We start from the raw sequence: 21,632 nt of genomic DNA, 5'->3' as shown, positions 1-21,632 counted from the left end.
TGGTCGATGGGTGGCCAAACATCGGTCGAATTGTCAAGAATATTCTTGAAACAATTGTGGTTGGTAACATGTGGTATTGCCACCTGTACAATTTCCGTCGTTGTTTTGGAACTCGAACAAGTCTATGGATGGCTACAAATGGTCTCAAAGTGGCCCAACATAACCATTTCTAGCCACTGTCAGGCTCAGTTGGACCAGAAGGTCCAGTGCATTCGATGTAAACACAGCCCAACGCTTATGTAGCCACTAGCAGTTTCCACAGTGCCTTGTTGACAACTTGGGTCCATGGCTTCGTGGGCTCTGCATGACACTGGAGCCGTACCGTCGACTCTTTCCAATAGACATCGGGACTCATCCGACCAGGCGCCTAGGGTCCGATCGATACGGTCACGAACCCAGAACAGGCGCTGCAGGCGATGTCGTGCCTTTAGCAAAGGCACCAGCGTCGGTCGTCTGCTGCCATAGCCCATTAACGAGAAATTTCGCCGTAGTGTTTTGACGTATACGTTCGTCGTACATCGCACATTGATTTATGCGTTTATTTCAAGGAATGTTGCTTGTCTTTTAGCATTGACACCTCTACGCAAAAGCTGGTGCTCTCGGTCGTTAAGTGAAAGCCGTCAGGCACTGCGCTGTCCGTGGTGAGACGTAATGCCCGAAATGTGGTATTCTCGGCACACTCTTGACTCTGTGGATCTCGAAATACTGAATTCCCTAACGGTTTCCGAAATGGGATGTCTCACGTGTCTAACTTCAACTACCATTCCACGTTCGAAGTCTGTTAATTCCCATTGTGCGGTCATAATCACGTCGGAAACCTTTGCACTTGAATCACATGAATACAAATGACAGCTCCGCCAATGCGTTGCCATTTTATAACTTCTGTACCCGATACTTCCGCCACTTGTATACGTGTACGCCGCTATCCTATGACTCTTGTCATCTCAGTGTAAGGGAGAAAAAGTCACGAACATGAACCCACATTAACGTGGCGATCGTTAAAATAAAGGCGTTTAGTGTTTCAACGATATGTTTCACGAAATTTCAATCAACTTTCTGCTCCCAATGATAAATTTTGTGCTGCTCTCCCACCTACACAAGGAGAAACAATCGTAAAATAAGAGAAATCAGTTCAAATGGTTCAAATGGCTCTGAGCACTATGCGACTTAACTTCTGAGGTCATCAGTCGCCTAGAACTTAGAACTAATTAAACCTAACTAACCTAAGGACATCACACACATCCATGCCCGAGGCAGGATTCGAACCTGCGACCGCAGCGGTCGCTCCGTTCCAGACTGCAGCGCCTAGAACCGCACAGCCACTCCGGCCGGCTGAGAAATCAGTGCTCACAAGGAAAGACTTAGGTGTTTACTTTCCCCACACGTTTTTCAAGAGGGGACCGGTGGAGAATGTTGTGTGATAGTAGTGTGATAGTAGTTCAACGGACCCTCTGCAAAGTACTTAAGTGTGAATTGCAGAGTTATTATGTAGATGTAAATTTTATTGCACTCCAGTAATTCGATTACCTCCTAAAATATACTGTTGCACATAGAAACACCATCCATCCGAATAGTGCCGGGACTGATTTTGTTCCTGGGATGTAAGTGACATCAGCGCATACCTACGGTGGCAGCTTGAAGTAATAACTTACTGTGAACAGCAGCTCTGCACCCGACCAGTCAGCGTTAAGCAGTAAACGTACGGCTGCAGTGAGTCACCTTGTTGTATCGCAAACAGCAATCCAAATCAAGTGTTCAACACATTTTCCAGGTAGTTTTGAAGAAGTGTGTGCAAAATTTTTCCCCCACACCTCTACATCCGAAGAATAACAACGACGCGTGGACGCCTGCAACGATTTAATTGAAATGCAAAACGCGGACTGAAAACTTCCTGGCAGATTAAAACTGTGTGCCGTACCGAGACTCGAACTCGGGACCTTTGCCTTTCGCGGGCAATTGCTCTACCAACTGAGCTACCCAAGCAGGACTCACGCCGCGCCCTCACAGCTTTACTTCTGCCAGTGTCTCGTCTCTCTTTCAGGAGTGCTAGTTCCGCATGGTTCGCAGGAGAGCTTCTGTAAAGTTTGGAAGGTAGGAGACGAGATACTGGCAGAAGTAAAGCTGTGAGGACCAGGCGTGAATCGTGCTTGGGTAGCTCAGTTGGACAGTCGGCTCTCAGCCGTGGCAGCGTGCGGACGGCCCCGCGCGCCGGGCAGTGCTCCGTTGCAGGCGTTGTTTACTTCCGCGTCGTAGCTTTAAGGCTTGTGTCCGTCCACCGTGAACAACATGTCGAGCGCTTACCGCCGTGCGACCCTTAAAGTTTCCTTCCTAGCTGAGCATGCGCGACCTCGTGCACATGAAGTTGAAACGTTCATACGCGAAGAAGTTCGTTTAGATCCTAACCACGTTCTCGGAATCCATTTTTCGATCATGAGTAGTGTCGTTTATATTAAAATGACAAACACCGAGGTGTGTGAAGATGTTATTCGCCGCCATGCCAATGGACTTAAGTACAAATACTGTGATGGTCACGTCGGAGCTGTAACACTTGAACTCGCAGAGTACGGTCAACGCACGATTAGGGTGTTTGAACTAGCTTTTGAAGTGCCGAAGGACGAAGTTGTCTCTGCGTTACAACCATACGGTAACGCCATCGGTTAGGTAGAGGAAAAATGGCAAACCTTCACGACCTACCATGTCCTTAATGGTGTACGTCAGGTCAAAATTGAACTGAAAAAACATATACCATCATACCTGACAATTGGCGGGGTGCGAGCCATTGTCATATACGACGGCCAACCCCGAACATGTGCGGGTTGTGGACAAGAAGGCCACGTCAGATCTGCCTGCATGCGACGCCGCCTGATCCAGTCGCCGGTCGGCGAGGAAGCATTCCCAGCGGTGATCACTCAGATCCCTGTCACATATGCCAAGGTTGCCAAGGAAGGTAGCACCTCTACACAGGGTCTTCCTGCTCCGTTGACGTCGTCTGATCAGGTAGATGCAACCGCTACTGAGATTCCTTCTGAGGTGCCACAGACGCCAGATCCTGACCTGCCGAATCTTCGCAGCACTGTGACTGAAAATGCTACTGAGATGGACGTTGATTCGGGAGTGGTACCTACTTCTGCTTTCCTTCAGACTGGTCCGGAGTCCGACGAAAGCCACCCGCAATCATACTCTCAACGACATGTTCGAAAACAAGGGTTGACACTAAAGAGAAAGAAACGTAGCCGTACGCCCCCTGATGAATCCATTCTACGGATGGATACTAGGGATGCAGACCCGAAGATGGACGACAAACCGCTCTTTGCTGACCAAAAGTCTGAAGAGAACGACCCGCCACAGGCGACCACTGGCAACGACCACCCCTCCTTACTGGCGCCGTCGCCCCCACAGGTCGACGTTGAAGAGAGCCTATCCGATGAGACGAAAACTACGTCTCCTCTCCACGTGGATGATGTGCACAGTCGATGCCCTACCGCAGTATAGGTCTCCTGGACAGACGACTTGGAGATCGAAGGGACTGGGGTGGACAGTGCTGATGATGGGGCTCCCGTACAAACTAGCGCTGCTCCGCGATATGATTTATGATGCGGACATAGATATTGCGCTTTTTCAGGAAGTGCATGTCACCGATTTTTCACCACCACATGGCTTCACGGCGCATCTTTCTCCCGCTTCTGACACCGGTAGTGGTGTTGCCATCATCTTACGAGAAGGTCTTCCTGCCGAAGATGTCCTATACCTCCCCAACGGCAGAGGTATGGCCCTTACTCTCTTTGGTGTACGCATCGTCAACATTTATGCGCCGTCGGGCTCCAGCTACCGTCGTGAACGCAATGCCTTCTTCGCGGATGAAGTTACACCCCTTTTTATGGGACCACACGATGACTGGGTCATGGGTAGAGACTTCAACTGCACCAAGCGACCTCAGGATCAATTGCCGCGTCACTCACCATGCTCAGCTCTGGAAACAGTCGTCGCGCGGCTACAATTTGTCGACACGTGGAGGCATGTTCACGGTGATCTTATGGGCTTTACGTACTACACTGCGCAGTCCTCTAGCCGACTGGTTCGCATTTACATCTGGCGATCCTTAATTCGACACACTCGACAGGCTGAAATCTGGCCTGTTGCTTTCTCAGATCATGAGGCTTACTTCTCTGATGTTGTTCTCACAAGACAGGCAGTATGGCACGGACGTGGTTCATGGAAACTGAACACGGCTCTTCATAATTTACCTGACTGTCGACTTCTAATAGAAGACACTTGGATCACATGTAATAGACTCCGTCCCTCGTATCCGTCTACCATATCCTGGTGGATTCAGTGTGCAAAACCTGCTCTTCGAAAAATTTTGATCCGGTATGGCAAAGATGTTGTAGCCTGGAGAAAGAGCACCATGGACTTTTGCTACAGGATCCTACGAGAATGTTCCACGATGGCAGCCTCCCCTGAGCGTCGTAGAAGGATGAACCATGCTAAGGAACAAATCTCCAATCTCATGCGGAGGCATTTGGAAGGAGCGATAGTACGATCTCGTACTGCTGATCGCATGCCTCATGAACATCCGTCGATGTATCATATGATCCAAGAACGCCAAAATCGATGCCGAAAATTGATTCACGTCCCAACAGACCAAGAAGGGCGTCGCTACGTAACCCAATCTGCAATAGGGAATGTGCTTCACGCCCACTACCAGCAGCTGTACGCCGCAATTCCACATTCCCCAGAGTTGATCGAGGAAGTCTCACAGCTCAACTTCGGTGGTATCCCAGGAGATGCGGCGAATGACTTGATGTCAGAGGTGAGTGATGATGAAGTCCGCGATGCGATCCTGGCTGGAACCATCAATCGCGCCCCAGGACCCGACGGTCTTCCCCTCGAATTTTATCGCACCTTCCGTGATTTGTTAGAGTCCACCTTCACCTCCATCTGTCGGGAACTAATGTCTCCGGAAGTACCTGTACCGGACGCTTTCATGGAAGGAATTATTATTCCTGTACATAAACCGCATGGTGGCAACAATATCAGTGATTATCGGCCTATCACCCTCCTTAACAGTGATATGAAGATCTTCACGACTTAAAAACGTTGCCCGATATGTTGTGTCGCCAGACCAAGCATCTTTGGAAGGGGATAATAATATCCGCACGGCTTTATGCCGCTACGGGGATATGATCGCCGTTACCCAGGCACAACGCCTCTCTGGGGCACTTGCGTCTTTGGACTTTAGTCAAGCGTTTGATAGGGTTGACCATTGGTTCCTTACGGCCGTTCTCCACCATATGGGTAGTGATGCGCCTTCTGCGGGGTGCCTCATCCAGGATTATGTACAATGGCAGACTCACTCCTCCGATAAAAATAGGTCGATCCGTACGTCAAGGTTGCCCTCTATCAGCGATTTTGTACGCCTTTTCCTTGGAATCCTTGCTATGTGGTCTAAGACAACGTTTGGTAGGGTTGTCCATAGATCGCTACCGATTCTGTTGCACGGCCTATGCTGACGATGTAGTCACCTGTTTGCGTAATGCCGACGAGGTTAGAGCTGTTTTGACGTGGGTAGCGACTTATGGTGAGGCATCGGGTAGCTCTTTAAACGTACGTAAGTCACAAATTATGTTCATTGGCACGGGACTTCCAGTGGAGTGCGTTACACCTCTCACCACCGTTGATACAATTCGCTGTTTGGGAATAGATTCTTCATCAGATCTCCGGCGTTCAGCCACCATCAACTGCCGACGCCTCCTTTTAATGATCAGAGCAGGTCTTATGGACCATCGCCTTCGATCCCTAGATATTCTCCAACGACCTCGATATGTTAATATATATATCGCATCCCGAGTTCCCCATGTAGCACAAGTTCTACCTTTCCCGCTTACTGTGGCACGTCGCATGTTGGCAGCGATGGCATCTTTCGTCAGCTCTGGGCTGTTGTTCAAAGTTAACTATGCAACCCTTACTCTTCCCCGTGAACGAGGTGGGATGGGTCTGTTTCACGTGCCGGATAGAGCTCGCGCCCTATTTGTCAGCTCCCAGATGACGGTATGGACACGTTGCCCAACGAGCCTCACTGGTCTCCTCCTGTCGGCATATAAGCCGGTCTCACTGTCAGCCCCAGTGATGATCTCGGATGTTCCGGACCAGTTCCATTATATACGATACTTCTTTCTTGAACTCAGTTATCTACGCCTCACCTTACCAAGACAGCTTTTACCCAAGACAGTGGCAGTATACAATTTCCTCCAATTAGGTCGTCCACCTAACCCGATTGAACAAAAATTCCCCCAGGTTGACTGGCGTCATGTATGGCGCGCGGTGTTCGCCTGTTACTTTGACACGAATTTTCAATCTGTCTGGTACCTAACTGTCAATGGTAAGCAAATCAACCAATTTCGCCTTCATCGTATCCACCTCGCCCACGTGTGGAGTGCCAGACAATGATGAACATCGGTTTGTTTGCGGACCGGCGGTGGAGGTTTGGCACTTGGTTCGTCGTATTTTGGCTTTTCTAACGCGGGACATTCCGGGTCGGATTACTCCCCTTTCATTATTATTTCCGGAACGTGATTATTTTCCTCGGACAAAGACCAATGCTGTGACTTGGATTCGCGGACATGCCATTCACTACCTATTTGGACAAACTCGATTTTTGGACATACCTCAATGACCGTCATTATGTCGTTTTCCGTCACGCAAAATACAGACTTGGGAGTGCTTTTCACGACCCGCCTCGCAGCTGGAATGTGTTAAGCCAAGAGAGAAGAAGTTTTCCTGTTTGAACCAATGAACATTTCTGAACAATTGAACGGAACACGTCAATTTCGAGAAGACGTAACTCAACATATTACCAGCGGGGCGCAGAAGGCCTCTGATCAATTACACAACAACAACAACAAAAATAAAAAAACAATAAAAAGAATAAAAATAAAAATAAAATTCAGAAAAAGGAAGATTTTGTTTTGTTTGTAAGGATAGCCCTAACCTTGGTTTCCCATATTTCGCCTGGTATATAGGCAGCTCTCTGCAGTAGCTTTAGTCAGGAGCCAACGCCTGAAGTGGACCAGATTTTTTTGTTATAGGATGAAAAGTGGCGGTGGCACTTAGGGTTTTTTTTACTAAGGGATTTTCTAAAAATTAAATTAAAAAAAGAGTTTGTAGAGCACTTGCCCGCGAAAGCAAAGGTCCCGAGTTCGAGTCTCGGTCTGGCACACAGTTTTAATCTGCCAGGAAGTTTCATATCAGCGCACACACTGTTGCAGAGTGAAAATCTCATTCTGGAATCATCCCCAAGGCTGCGGCTAAGCCATGTCTCTGCAGTATCCTTTCTTTCAGGAGTAAGGTTCGCAGGAGAGCTTCTGTAAAGTTTGGAAGGTAGGAGACGAGATAATGGCAGAAGTAAAGCTGTGAGGACGGGGCGTGAGTCGTGCTTGGGTAGCTCAGTTCGTGTCTCAGTCCGGCACGCAGTTTTAATCTGCCAGGAAGTTTCATATCAGCGCACACTCCGCTGTAGAGTGAAAATCTCATTTTGAAAACGCGGACTATTCGTTTCTGGAAAAAATCATGACGAGTTACGAGACTTGTTGTTATCAGCACAAACCTACCACAAAAAGACAAAATGCAGAATTCATATCAAAGGTCCGACGCCTTGACAGATATTAAAGTCAGTGTGAGGGGCGAGTTGAAAACATCGCAAAGAAACACATTTCTAGCAGTCACACATCTTTGTATGAGCGCTCTGTGCGTTGTGCTCTAGTGAGTGGGAGAGTATGTACAACAGATGAACTGTTAAAACCATCATCTTAATTTTTTTTTTGCATTTTTAATCAACCCAGTCTCGAAACATTTTCGACTGACGGGGTACTGTCCATTGCCGTCATAGACGGTAGAATTTGATTAGCTTAACCGCAGACATTGAAACGTTCGAACCGACTTTTATTTCCACAAAATTTAGTACCCATTTCTTTTGCAAGTTTCGCAGTTCTTTCCAGCAATATAGTTTTGATTTGAGAGCTTTCTGAAACCTAGCTCATCTGAACCAAACCGACAACGCAGTCTGTGCATCTGCGTGTAGGACTGTTCTCACGTGTTTTGTATCCTGCTCGTACATACATTTCCTCAATCACTGCTGTAGTTTGATCTCTATTTTTAATTAATCGGCAACAATATACAACTACCAACGTCGAACTCTTTATAGATTTCCGTTTCCGACCTCTGTTTTTCATCGTCTGGCTCAAGCCACTCTATCTGAATTTTGAACAAAATAGCTTTTTGTTTTCATCCAGATTCCTCTGCCATAGTGAGTAAAAAAATAATTTTACGCTCCCGTAATTTAAAGACAAAAATACCAAACGATTTTGACAAATATTTCACTATAATTAATTAAAAGTGCTAGCTTGCTTTTGTTCTACAGTACTACTTTTATTGTGTTAACAAGGTTTCGTCTTACAAGGCCATCTTCAGATATTTACTCACACTGCTATTGTAGCCAAAGAAGTTATAGTGTTTGTAAACTGCATTGGAATAGAAGTTACATATCTAGATTGAGGCAGTAAACAACATTTTTGACAGTGTCGTGGTAATGCAATGCAAAAAGTAAAACGTTAAACAGTAAATAAACATAGAGATAGTAAACAGAAAAAACCTTAACAAAAACTGGTACAACAAGCTACATAACAGTTTATATTAACAAATAAAATAAAATAAAATAAATCAATTACTAATCTTTTATATTTCATTTTTTGTTAATTAATATAAACTGTTATGTGGTTTGCTGTTCCATTTTTGTGTTTTATTCCTGCATTTATTTACTGCTCATCGCTTTACTTCTTACATTGCATAACCAACACACTGTCAAAGATGTTGTTTACTGTACGTTTCTGCTTCAGTGTAGATCTGTCACTTCCTTTCCAATGTCGTTTAGAAACATTGTAATTTCTTCGGGCAGTAGTCAGTGTGAATAAATGACTGAAGATTGTCTTGTAAGCCGAAAACCGGTGAACACAGAAAAAGTAATACTGTAGAACAAAAGCAAGATACTGCGTTTCATTTACTATAATGTTGTTTTACCAAGAATCGACGGAAGATTCAGTTAAGATAAATAATTCACTGATTTAGATGCATTTTCTTTGACACACCGATCACAGAATTCGAAAATTGATTTAATTGTTTTCATTATGCCTGATTCAGAGACAAACTGGAAGACGGCAACAGTAGCATCTGTGGCTCATTCTGTTACTTCTAGTGAAAACAATTAGTCAGTAAGTCCATGGGTGATGTCGCGGCTGATGTGAGTAGGTATATTTGTCGGCGAGATAGGCGAAATCTTTCGTTTTAACCGATTTTTATTTCGTGTTGAAAGAAACGAAGTTCAGGAATGACTCCGAACACGTGTACTTGCCGAAAGGATTACTGCACTGCAAAATTAACTACTGTATCAGGTATGTGGATGATGTGCTGTGTTTACTGACTGGTACTACTAGACAATTAGATACATTCCTACAACATCTGAAATCCCAACTTCATCTAAACAGCTAAGAAATCCTCCTATCGGAGCACAGCAAAGGCGAACATGTTCCTCTTTGAAACACTCTGAAAGAATAATCGGGAACCAGCAGCCTCAATCCTCACTTCGCCTTCCTCAACAAGAATTTTGGCACGCGAAAATATTCGCGCTCTTTTAAAACAGAACACTCTAAATCCTTTTTCCCAGTCTCTCTATGTAGCGATGCCTTCGTACGCTTCATCTCCCTCTCACTGCCTATGTCAATGTAAGTCTGTGTGTCACTGTCTTTTATTCCTTCTAATGGCACTTGCTCCTGTCTCTCCCAACGTCACTCTCTTCCTCTCTTTCTCTTGTTCTTTCTTACCACTCTCGCCTTCTCTGCATTTTCACTATTTCTCTGTCCCACTTCCAATGTCTTCGTCGCTTTAATTTTCACTTCCAGTGGCACTGTCTCTTTCTTTCCCGTTTACAATCAGCTGTCATTCTCTTCAACCACCATTGTCTCCTAACCACATATGTTCTTGGGGGTGGTTCGACTTCTAGACCAGGACTCTCTAACACGTGGGTTTACAGGATGGGGGAAAGTGGGCGTATTTTATCGTGTTAAAGTTGGCTTGTTCAGAGGGAAAGGGGAGAGGGGGGGGGTTAAAACTGCCCCAAGTCTATGTATGCTCTGCACTCACCTCTCTTTCCACTTTACTGCCACTGTCTCTCACTGACCATGATTATTTCTTCTTTCTTTCGCTCCCACTGCTACTGTCGTCATCCATCACTCTTTGTCTTTCACTGCCACTTTCTCTCTCCCAACATCACTGTCTCTTCTCCTCTCTTTTTCTCTCCCACAGACACGGTCTCCTCTCTCTTCCTCCATCACTGTCTCTCTGTAACTCTGTTTCAGAGCAAAAAATCGTGATTATGTTCGTAAGCCAAAATTTTTGTTGGGAAAAGCGAAATGAGAATTGAGGCTGCTAGTTCCCTACTTTTCTGTCAGATTATTTTAAAGAGAATCATATTTGTCTTTTTGTGTTCCGACAGGGGCATTTTTAAGCTGGTTCCCTTCTTTTCCCTCTTACAACAGGATGTGCTGCCAATATAAAACAAATTCTGCAGGTCAATAAAGTTTTGACAGTTTATTTATATACTTCGATGCATTTTCACATGTAGACTGTAACCTCCTCCTCACTTATCGACCTTAATGACAGTGAAAAATTAAACCGCGTGTACCTAATTGGAATTTGGGAAAAGCAATCGTCACCGAAGTTAATCTGTCGGTAAAGAGGGAGGAAAGGGTTACATCTAAATGAAAGGAAAAATGCAAATGAAATTGGTGGAAACTAATTTTGAGAAAAGGGTAAAATTAATAAAGACAGTGAATGTGCGGTCGTCACGTTAACAATTAATTGGCGTTAATTAGATATTTGAGATTTGGGGAAAATTACGGTCGCCACTCCTATGGATAACTACTATAATAACTGACAAAGAAAGGTTATTGCGCTTATAATTAGCACTAAAAGCGTGGCAACTGAAGGTTGACACGTGTAATGTGAAAACTGAAAGTTTGTCAGAAGTAATAAATGTCGCTACACTCTGACTTAATTTAGCAAAAGAATTAATAAAACTGGAAAACTGAAAGTAAATTTAGTGACTGAAATTAATAGTGAGATTTGTTTCTGAAGCCCTAAGAAATTCAGTAAAATAAGGTTAGTCTTGAGCTACCTCAACAATCATTTCAAAAGCTACTTGAATCTACGCAATTTAGAAATAAGAGATTTAACTTTGAACTTGAATTAAATGATTCTGGACAATTAACAATAGTAACATTTAGTACGTACCAAGCTGAGCTGCAGTCACAGGTAAGCTAAAATATGCTAACAAAACTCGCACTCTTAATTTGTGCTTGTGTAATCTAAATATTGTAGCCAGCTATGAATACCTTAACTTAACTTTGAAATTAAAGCAGTGAAATGGAATGATATTACTTTAATGCTGGCGTCTGAATTTCAACGACACTCGGGTTCATTTCGGAAAGGGAAGGGACCCTGCTTGGTAATGCAATTGGGACGATGAGTAACAAGGGTTCATGGTAAGTTGCTGTAATTTTGTGATGCAACAATTTTAAAAGCTGAGGTCTGCCATACAGTTCTAAAACTTTACGTGCTTCCAGTCTTCCTTGTTGGTTGATTGAAGGTTTGAAGCCGTCGATCGAGGAGGTGGCGACAGTCACTCATTGTCGGCCGTCGCTGTTGCAGAAACTGGACGTTGGCGCGCCTTCTTCTCGACACGGTCACCAGGCGAAACGGGCTCTTGATGTCCGCCAGCTAATGCTTCCCGTCCGCGACACCGTGTCAGAAACTATCATAGCAATTCGAGCGCAATTACATGCTGCCGAACCCCGAAAGCGCGGCAACTCGCGGGAGCGTCACACAACACACCTGCTCCACTGCACTACTCCAGCCAGACTCCCTCTGCCCGCGCTCCATGCGACAGAGTTAACACTACCAAAGATCTTAAACACTTTGGTTCTCCACACGACCTATCGGTGTAATCGTTCGATAGCGTAGTTTTCCCTAGGCCAGACCCAGCGTAAAAATACAAATAATCTTTAGAAAACAAACGAATTATACATCGACATAAATGCATATATATACAAATAGTAAAACAATTACAATATACAAAGACACAGAAACGTCATATCTTCAGGTAACAAAATAAGGAAAAAAATTTATAGTACAATAGATGGAAATAGGAGGATATGCATTTCCGTCGTTACAAGACAACAAATACGTTCCCGTTATATAGGGTTAAGACAGACCTTCTCCCATTCAAAACAGTCCACTTTACCCTACTTTATATAAAAATGCACGTTTTTATGCTGCATCTAGAGTATACTAAAAAAATGTGATGTTTGGTTTACATGTACAAAAAATTTCGTTTGTCAAAATAATTTCCTATGAGGTGCTTATGTCGCCAGCTGGACCATCGAATAATTTTTAGCCTCTGGATCTCCGGTAATCGATGATGATATCTCTGAGCACATCATCTTAGGAAATATGACAAAAAATTCGATTATTTGTCATGAATAGAAATTATAGAAATGAGCATCTTTATAATTAGTAATTCTGATACCCAAGACTTATGGTCTTTTCCGGGTTTTCCCAAGAGCCGCCCATGAATAAATGGCGCTTCTACAAGCCGCCCTAAGGCGCTGCAGTCATGGACTGTACGGCTGGTCCCGGCGGAGGTTCGAGTCCACCCTCGGGCATGGGTGTGTGTGTTCGTCCCTACGATAATATAGGTTAAGTAGTGTGTAAGCTTAGGGCTTCATGACCTTAGCAGTTAAGTCTATAAGATTTCACACACATTTGAACTTTTTTTTTTTTTTTTAACAAGCCGCTTAACGTCCACACTAATGCAAGAGAAACAACCGATTTGATCAATTAGCCGGGCGTGGGGGGTGGGGGGGGGGAGGAAGTGTGTAATGTTTATATTTTCACCATTTTGTAGGATAGCTACAGTATTCCCATGCTTCCGGTAGGTATACAAATGGTCGGTAGGCCAAGAGCTGACCAAAAACACTTGACCGCTTATTTCGGCCATCAACAGAATCAGAGATACGATTGCTTGATGAATCTCATTTCCGCGCGCGTGTTTTTCGAACACACTGGTACTGTGTACCGTCGTGCAGGACGGACTCGAGCTACAATGGATCTTAATACAGACCTCAGTACAAAGATACGCTTAGTTAGCGATTACAAATAAAACTACAGCTACATTTCCTCATTTAAGTTTCGTTATTTGAATGTGTATTTCAAACCGAATTGCATATTACCAGACTTGTTGCTTTTAGTGCCTCTGACATGTTTAATAATATTCTATGTCAATGGGAGCTTACTTAAAAGTGCGCATCGTCTGCACGCTGGTCAACAAGAACCAGTCAGTAGTTTTAGAAACTGCTGCGCTAACCTGTATGTTGGCAAAATTTCGCATAACCTTGCAAAAAAGTTCAAGACTCTCATCTACATATCTGTGTTTTCCGATAACAACGATATATCTGCATTATTATTCAACAGTAAATACCAAATTAAACCTTTAGCACGGATTCTTTAAAGAAGCGAAGTCCCATGTATAGAACAGCTTCAAACGTCTGATTACAAATGAGTTAATTGTTAAGCATTTGACGTTAAGCATGTAAGCGACGAAAAATTCGGGAAAGATTTGAAATTATGTTTAAAGTTTGCTGGTAATAACTAAGAGATCACATTATAAACCGCTGGATGACTACATTATGGGGAATTTGTTCTCTGTTTTAAACGAAAAGTAGTTTTTCAGGCGTCTAAACAAAAGACAATTTTTCAGGCATCTCAGTGTTAATGACGTCATATCTCCTAAACTATGTGTCGTACAATGGTATTATTTTACACATACATTCAGTGGTATATGTTGTTACGCAAAATGTGTTGCGAATAGAGCGAGTAGTAAAGAAATAATAAAGTAAAACGTCATGTCTGTTGCATGAACAGCGAAAACGCCGAAAGCGATTCTTGCCTTTCATTATGTGGGCTGGGGGTCACGAGAAAAAGTTTCGCAAAGGTTTCGATAAAGTTAGTTTGAAGTGGGAAAAAACTCTCATTCTCAAATACTGGGTGTATATAGTTTGGCTAATCTGAACAAGATATTTAAGGCTACATAGTTTATATTTGTAATATTTCTCTTATTGTGTTAAACCATTAACCTAAGATTATACCCCGTAATGGGTAGATTAGGACAGCATTTTAAAGCTTTAAATTTAATAATATTTGAAATAAAATTTTTGCTGTTCCTGAAAGTCTTCAGATAGGCAACCTGCAACTGGGTCAATGCACCGTTTATCAGGTCAGTAGTTTAGTAATATACTAGGCCCGTTTCTTTCTTTCTTTTTTTCTTTTTTTTTTAACCTCTGATCACTTAGTATAGAAGCTACACGAGCGGCAGGAAGTGGACATGCGCTGTAGGCTACTGCGCAACTCTCGCACTGCACACTCCGCCATTGCTGCTGACCTCGAGGCATCAGTCTGCGTTGCACTACAGCCTCGTAAACATGGCTGCCGTCATTGTTGCTCCCGCCATATGTCAGTTACGAAGTGTAATTCGGTTTCTTCAAGTAGAAGGGGATAGTGCAGCATAAGTTCATCGCAGAATGAGCTAAATGTACAGTGATAACATCATGACTAATGATGTTATGCGTGAATGGTGCCGAAAGTTTAAAGATGGCCGAAATGACGCGCATGATGAAGGGGGCCAAGGACGCAAGTCTGTCGTTACAGCCGACCTTGTTCAACGGGTTGACAGTGACTTTCACCTTTTCTCTGAACTGAAGACGTGGCTAGGCGGGCAGCACCTTCAAATCAACGAAGATCTTCAAAACAACGTCAATCCCTATTTGCAATCATTGTCGGCAACATTGTTTGAAGAGGGTTCCATGCTTTCCACATGTGCGATAAATGTCTCAATCTCCTCAGTGATTATGTTGAAAAGTAATCATAAGTGTACAAAACTTTTGGTAATAAAATAATTGTTTTCTATGAATTTGTCTTTTATTTACAGGTCTATCGGAGGTTGAAAAGAAAAGCGGCCTTCATTGATGACCAAGTTAAATTTACTCTTTCCACTCTTTACAATTAATTTACAATTATATAAATGTTATACGCTGAAGCGCCAAAGAGACGGGTATAGTCATGCGTATTCAAATACAGAGATGTGCAAACTGGCAGAATATGGTTCTGCAGTCAGCAACCCTGTATCAGACAGCAAGTTTCTGGCGCAGCGTTAGATCGGTTACTACTGCTACAGTGGCAAGTTGTCAAGATTTAAGTTAGTTAAGTAAGTCTGCGCATGACTTATGGGACACAGCATCTTTGAGGTAGGGATGAAGTAGGGATTTCCCCTACGACCATTTCACGAGTGCATCGTGAATATCAGGAATCTGGTAAAACATCAAATCACTGACTTTGCTGCGGCCGGAAAAAGATCCTGCAAGAACGGCACCAACAACAACTGAAGAGAATAGTTCAACGTGACAGAAGTGCAACCATTCTGCAAATTGCTGCAGATTTCAATTCTGGGCTGTCAACAAGTGTGAGTGTGTGAACCATTGAACGAAACGTCACCAATATGAGCTTTCAGAGCCAAAGGCCCACTTGAGTACCCTTGATGACTGCACGACACGGAGCTTTATGCCTCGCCTGGGCCCGTCAACACCAACATTGGAATGTTGATGATTGGAAACATTTTGCCTTGTCGGACGAGTCTCATTTCAAATTGTATCGAGCAGATGAACGTGTATGGGTATGGAGACAACCTCTTGAATCCTAGGACCCTGCATGTTGGCAGGGGTCTTTTGAAGCAGGTGGAGGCGCTCTAATGGTGTGAAGTGCGGGCAATTGGAGTGATATTGGACCCCTGACATGTCTAGATATGACTGTCACAAGTGACGTGTACGTAAGCATCCTGTCTGATCATCTGCATCCATTCACTTCCACTGTGCATTCCGACCAACGGGTAATTCCAACAGGGCAACGTGACACCCTGAACTTCCAGAATTGCTATACACTGGCTCCAGAAACACTCTTGTGGGTTTAAACATTTCTGCTGGCCACCAAACTCCCCAGACATGACCATTATTGAGCATATCTCTAGTGTGTTGCAACGTGCTGTTCAGAAGAGATCTCCACCCCCTCATACTCTTACGGATTTATGGACAGTCCTGCAGGATTCGTGGTGTCAGTTCCCTCCATCACAACTTCAGACATTAGTCGAGTCCATGCCACGTGATGTTGCGGTACATCGGCATGCTAGCGGAGGCCCTACGGGATATTAGCCAGGTGTATCAGTTTCTTTGGCTCTGCGGTGTATTACAGTTTATTGTGAATTTAGCTTTATTTTTAAGCTGTCTTTAAATGTAGCAAACTCCAAATAAAACTTTAATTACGTTTCTGTTTATATATAATTAACTATGTGTGACATAAAACTGTAATACACTCCTGTGTAAACAATCGATAATCTATTATTTTATCCATATTCTGCTTCTCAGTTTATGTACGAGTATTTGTGGCTCCATCGCAGTTTCTTCTATGGCTGCGATCTTCATTTAAACCCGATGATGGCCTTCTTGCTGAAAGCAGGCTCGTGACCAAATAAACATTATTCAACAGAACAGCAAGAAAGCGTTTCCTATTTAATGTTGTTGCCATTTTCTGTCAAGCACCGACCGAGAAATTAGTTGATGAAAAGAATTGGCCTGGTGTGAGCAGGACTCATGCGTTGACGGTTCCATACAAACTTAATTTCGTATATAGATGGAATCAAGGGTTTCGACTATTTTTGCTTGCTACCGACAGTGATACTAGCAAGATATCGGTTGCAGGGATCCCAAAACTTTCGAGATTGTTTTAATTTCACATTTGAGGTCGGATAAGAAATGACAAAAGAAATATTTTTCGTGTGATAGAACTATAAATTAACAACTGTCTGATTTCATTTCCATTACTTGTACTGCAAAACCTTTCTTCTTACCAAATTTCATGATTCTACATGGAGGGTTCAGCAGCCAGAGACTGTGGTGAGGTGTGTGTGAGTTGCGCTCAATTTAGTGTATGTATGTATGTCTGTGTCTGTGTGTGTGTTTGTGTGTGTGTGTGTGTGTGTGTGTGTGTGTGTGTGTGTGCGTGTGTGTGTGTGTGGATGTATATTCTCTTTTTTACGACGAAGATCTTGTTGGCCAAAAGCTCACTACCTGACAGTTTTTTTTTTTGTACCTACCTGCGACACATCATCTTCGCTATACGGCGAGTAGCAAAGTTCCTGAGAAAAAGGATTTCGAAAACACACACACACACACACACACACACACACACACACAAACACACGCGCGTGCGGTAGCGTTCTCGCTTCCCACGCCCGGGTTCCCGGGTTCGATTCCCGGCGGGGTCAGGGATTTTCTCTGCCTCGTGTTGGCTGGGTGTTGTGTGCTGTCCTTAGGTTAGTTAGGTTTAAGTAGTTCTAAGTTCTAGGGGACTGATGACCATAGATGTTAAGTCCCATAGTGCTCAGAGCCATATGAACCATTTTTTTAACACACACACACACACACACACACACACACACACACACACATGCACGCACGCGCGCGCACACACACAGATAACAAAGTTAACCCTACTGACTGAAGTACGGAACCCTAATAGTATGACATAACTTTACGTTTTGAGTGGGCAACGGTATTTAGTGTCATTATGTTGGACGTAAAGTGTTTTTGCTCTGCAAGCTTTTCGCTGTAGTAGTGAGAAATTCCCTCTGGCACGTGGTTGTGAGACGTTGTGGCGGTCGCTGCGCAGGGACGCGGAGCGCGGCGCCGCTGCCGCCGCCGTCGCAGCACGTGGCCATGCAGCCGGGCCACCCGCGCTGCCGCTGCGAGATGCTGGCGCCAGCGCCTCTGCGGTCGGCGTCGCGCGAGAGCGTGCGCCAGCCGCCCTCCGTGCTGCTCAGCGCCTCGCCCTGCCACGGCGCCGCGCGCGTCGTGCGCCAGAGCTCGCAGCCCGAGCCCGCCGCGCCGTGCAGCGGCCACTGCGCGCACCACAGCGCCGGCAGCGCCTCGCTGCGCCAGCTGCGCGAACCGGCAGACGGGATTGCCGGCATCGCCGCCGACTCGCTGCGCATCAACGGCGCCATTCGGCAGTTCAAGCAGGTACTGCGCATGCGTCGTAACGGCCGCCCTAGGCACTTAATTGTTGGATTTGTTCCATTAGAAATAGCTGGTGAGAGCTTGCGACCGTAGAAACAGTGGGTTTGTTTATCAAATACCTTGTCTGCTACCAGTCACGATCTTTATATTTTTTGCACAACGCCTTTGCGAAATAATTTCTATTTTCAAGTGCGTTTTCCGTGTTCTACGCCGCTTATTCAACAAGTTTTCAGTGTTTCAGTTGGTGTATTTTTCTGTTCTCTTTGCTGTAATATATATACATAAAGATGCGCAATTTTTAATTAATTGTTGTTCTTTGTATAGAGTTAGTGGCGAAATTTACCAAGATATTGTATCCACTGTTTTCTTGTGGTCAATTTGTGCAGAAACTCCCACATATTAAACATCACCCGCACTTCTCTGTGCACAGTACCCAATAAAAATAGCGAACGTACAATAACAAAGACGTTTTTACATGTAGTCAACAGAGATGAACTTAAGTCGCCTGCAAAGCATATATATTTTTGTGCACTACATTTTATGTTAGTAATGTAGATCACTATTTGCTTATGTACATCATTATTTCTATCTCTCACTATTTTTATTTAAGTATGTTGTCGAATCATCCGAAGAAATTCACTGATTCACTCTCCAGTTTTTCATTTTGTATTATATCCTCATATATATTTTTCTATAAGTATCTAGAGTTGTTCCATCAATTGACCTTTATTTAGTCGGTGGAGTACTTTGATATTTTGGCTCTTATTTTCCGAATGGGTGTGCTGTATTGTGTAAGTGTGCGGCTATTTCGGATGTGTGTCTGTTGGCTTTAACGTGCTCTGTATACCTAATGTTCCAGTCTTGAGCTATTTGTCCTAGGTAGAACATGGAGCATTTCTGGCGTGCCGTTTTGTCTATTCAACTGTCTGAATATTGGTCAATTACATTTTACATTATATATTCTACTACTATGAGAAAGCCCCTCTATATGGATGTTTATATTCTCTGTGGACGATCTATAGTGTTATCTCTGTTGACTACATATAAAAACATCTTTGTAATATTTTATATGTGCTTTTTCTGTTCTCATTGTGCAATATGTGTAGAAAATTGTGTATCTGCGTAAGTGCAACCCAAGAAAATCGTAAGTATCTCTTTCCAAGTTTCGCCAATAACTCTATATAATGATAGATTACAAAAAAGAAAAAAAATCCTCGTGTTTTTGTGTATTACCGTAAAGACAACAGAACAATGGAGCATGTCACACATCGAAAACATAACGAATAAATGTCGTAGCACACAGGAAACGTACTTGGAAACAGGAATCATTTTCCAAACCGCGTTGGGCAAAATGTAAACAAAAAGCCAATCTCGACTGATAGCCGAAAAATTATTTCATAAACAGACCAAACAGTAAGTAGATTTCTCGCAGTGTACCTAGATCTAATTTCTCGACAGTAATCGTTGGGAAAAAGGTAGAGAAAAATTTTAAAATAAAGTAGCGCTGATATAAGCTCGGATAACTAGTAGCAAGCAGTGTTTTTCGCAGTGAGCGGCTTACATTTTCGCCGAGGAGATGCGCATGCTCTGTGCCGAAAGAAAAAAAATATCAAAAACGTATGCAAGTAATTGAGAGCTTTGCACTACTTTTGAATACAAACCGTTTTCGCCAGTAGCAACGTAATAGGTTTTCGCCAGTGAGTAGTATAGTAGATTGGAGCAGAGCAGGTGTGTAGTACACATTCCAAACGTTTCTGAACGTAATAGACTGAGGTAAGCTTAACAGGCCAAAGAAAAGGGGAACACTGGAACACAACAGGTGACTTAATAGAACAAATAAAATTTTGTGCTACGTGCAGTGAAGAAAAACAGCTACTGATAGTATGTTCTAGACCGTTAATATACGAGACGAAATTTACGAAAGATTTTTTACATAAAAAAATGAAAAATATTTTCCATTTTTTAAAAATTATGCTAGGGCGTAGTAGTATAATCAAAATCTTTTCCTTGTGAGCGATAGACGAGATTCTGAGGAAGAAGATACGATGGCCATATCCGAGAGTCGTTATGAGGAGGGAAATTATTTTGAAAGAACTTTTAACAGTAAACAAAACTAGGAAAAATTTGCACTAATTCCGAAGATGAACCGAATAACACGTAGCATGAGGATACGTTTTTCACTGTGAGGTTACATAGATGATGATACTAGACTAGATGAGTAGCATGTCTTCTGTAGAAGAATGCCTATGCGAAATTTAGGCGCAGAAACCTGAGAAACAGAAAAAGTAAATACAGCAAAGAAAATACTAGTGAAAGAAACGAAGAGAGGAGGAAACAAAATCAGACAGATTTTTCATTGTACGAATTGTGTAATATTGTGATGGAGTACATACGTTGAATATGTTTCAAGAGTGACAAGTAGCTGGTAAGAAATTGCCATGCTACGAGGCAATTTGCTGTGTGGGGATGATGAGATCCAAGGGAATTGCTGATTTGGGGCGAGGGGGTGTGGTAGATGGATGGGGGGAGAGGAGGATGATAGAAACATTCTGGGGAACTGGACGTGATGTGGGCAAAGATTATCAGATGGAAGGCACCAAATTTTTCTCATTTTCCCAGGAGGTTTCGTGGAAGTTGAGTTTAATTTGCTAAATGGACACACAGGAAAGAAAATAAGCCACAAAAAATTCTGAGTACCAACAGTAAAAGACACTTTTTGGATCCTATGTATTTACGTAGATCAAAACATTTGAGTTGAGACATCAAAGTACCTCGGGAACTATATGTATCATACATGAAAACAGTAAATACCAAATTCGCGTGAATGATGCTGCGCTATTCAGAATACGCAGTATGGCTCTGCTGTTGATGAACCAGAGGGGCAACTTTTTTACACAAGATTTTTTTAAAAAAGGTGGTAACCTATGTGTTATAATTACAAGTATTATACTGGAAAAAAATTAAATACGCTCTTACCAAAGTACTTATATGTTTCTAATTAATTCTCTTAACTCACGTATTACAAGACATGAAATGGCTGTCCAAGATAGAATTACTCCAGTATGTGTTCGAAGCGATAACCTTCAATCTCAATGCAGTTACGTACCCTTCTTACAAAATATTTCTGATAGCGTAGTACCTTTTTCTGCTTTTTCTCTGCAAGCGTTTGTAATATGTTCAGTCATATTTGTACCAGTTACTGGCCTTTGTTGATGTGTTATCACTGTTAAGAAAGCCAAGAGCAAGAAACCACAACATTTAACTATGCTAGCATTGTTAAGTGCCCAAATACCGTGCCCCACACATCCATCTGTAGCGTGCATGAAATTGATGAGACCGAAGGGTAAAATAATTACTTTCCTATCAGCAGATAAAACTACGTTACCAGCAGATCATCTGTCCACT

The 21,632-nt window shown here is 43.3% G+C and overlaps 1 protein-coding gene across 1 annotated transcript in view; it reads left to right on the top strand.

The window, feature by feature from the left end:
• Positions 1-21,632, top strand: part of LOC126412909 (uncharacterized) — a 122,879-nt gene that overhangs the window by 23,458 nt on the left and 77,789 nt on the right. Inside the window, exon 2 of the mRNA XM_050082799.1 lies at positions 17,881-18,230. Coding sequence (XP_049938756.1) covers positions 17,881-18,230 — 350 coding nt within the window. The remainder of the gene's footprint in view (positions 1-17,880; positions 18,231-21,632) is intronic.

Source organism: Schistocerca serialis, chromosome 7 (genome assembly GCF_023864345.2).
Source record: "Schistocerca serialis cubense isolate TAMUIC-IGC-003099 chromosome 7, iqSchSeri2.2, whole genome shotgun sequence".
In the NCBI taxonomy this organism is placed as follows: Eukaryota; Metazoa; Arthropoda; class Insecta; order Orthoptera; family Acrididae; genus Schistocerca; species Schistocerca serialis.
This window is presented reverse-complemented; position numbering and strand designations above follow the sequence as displayed.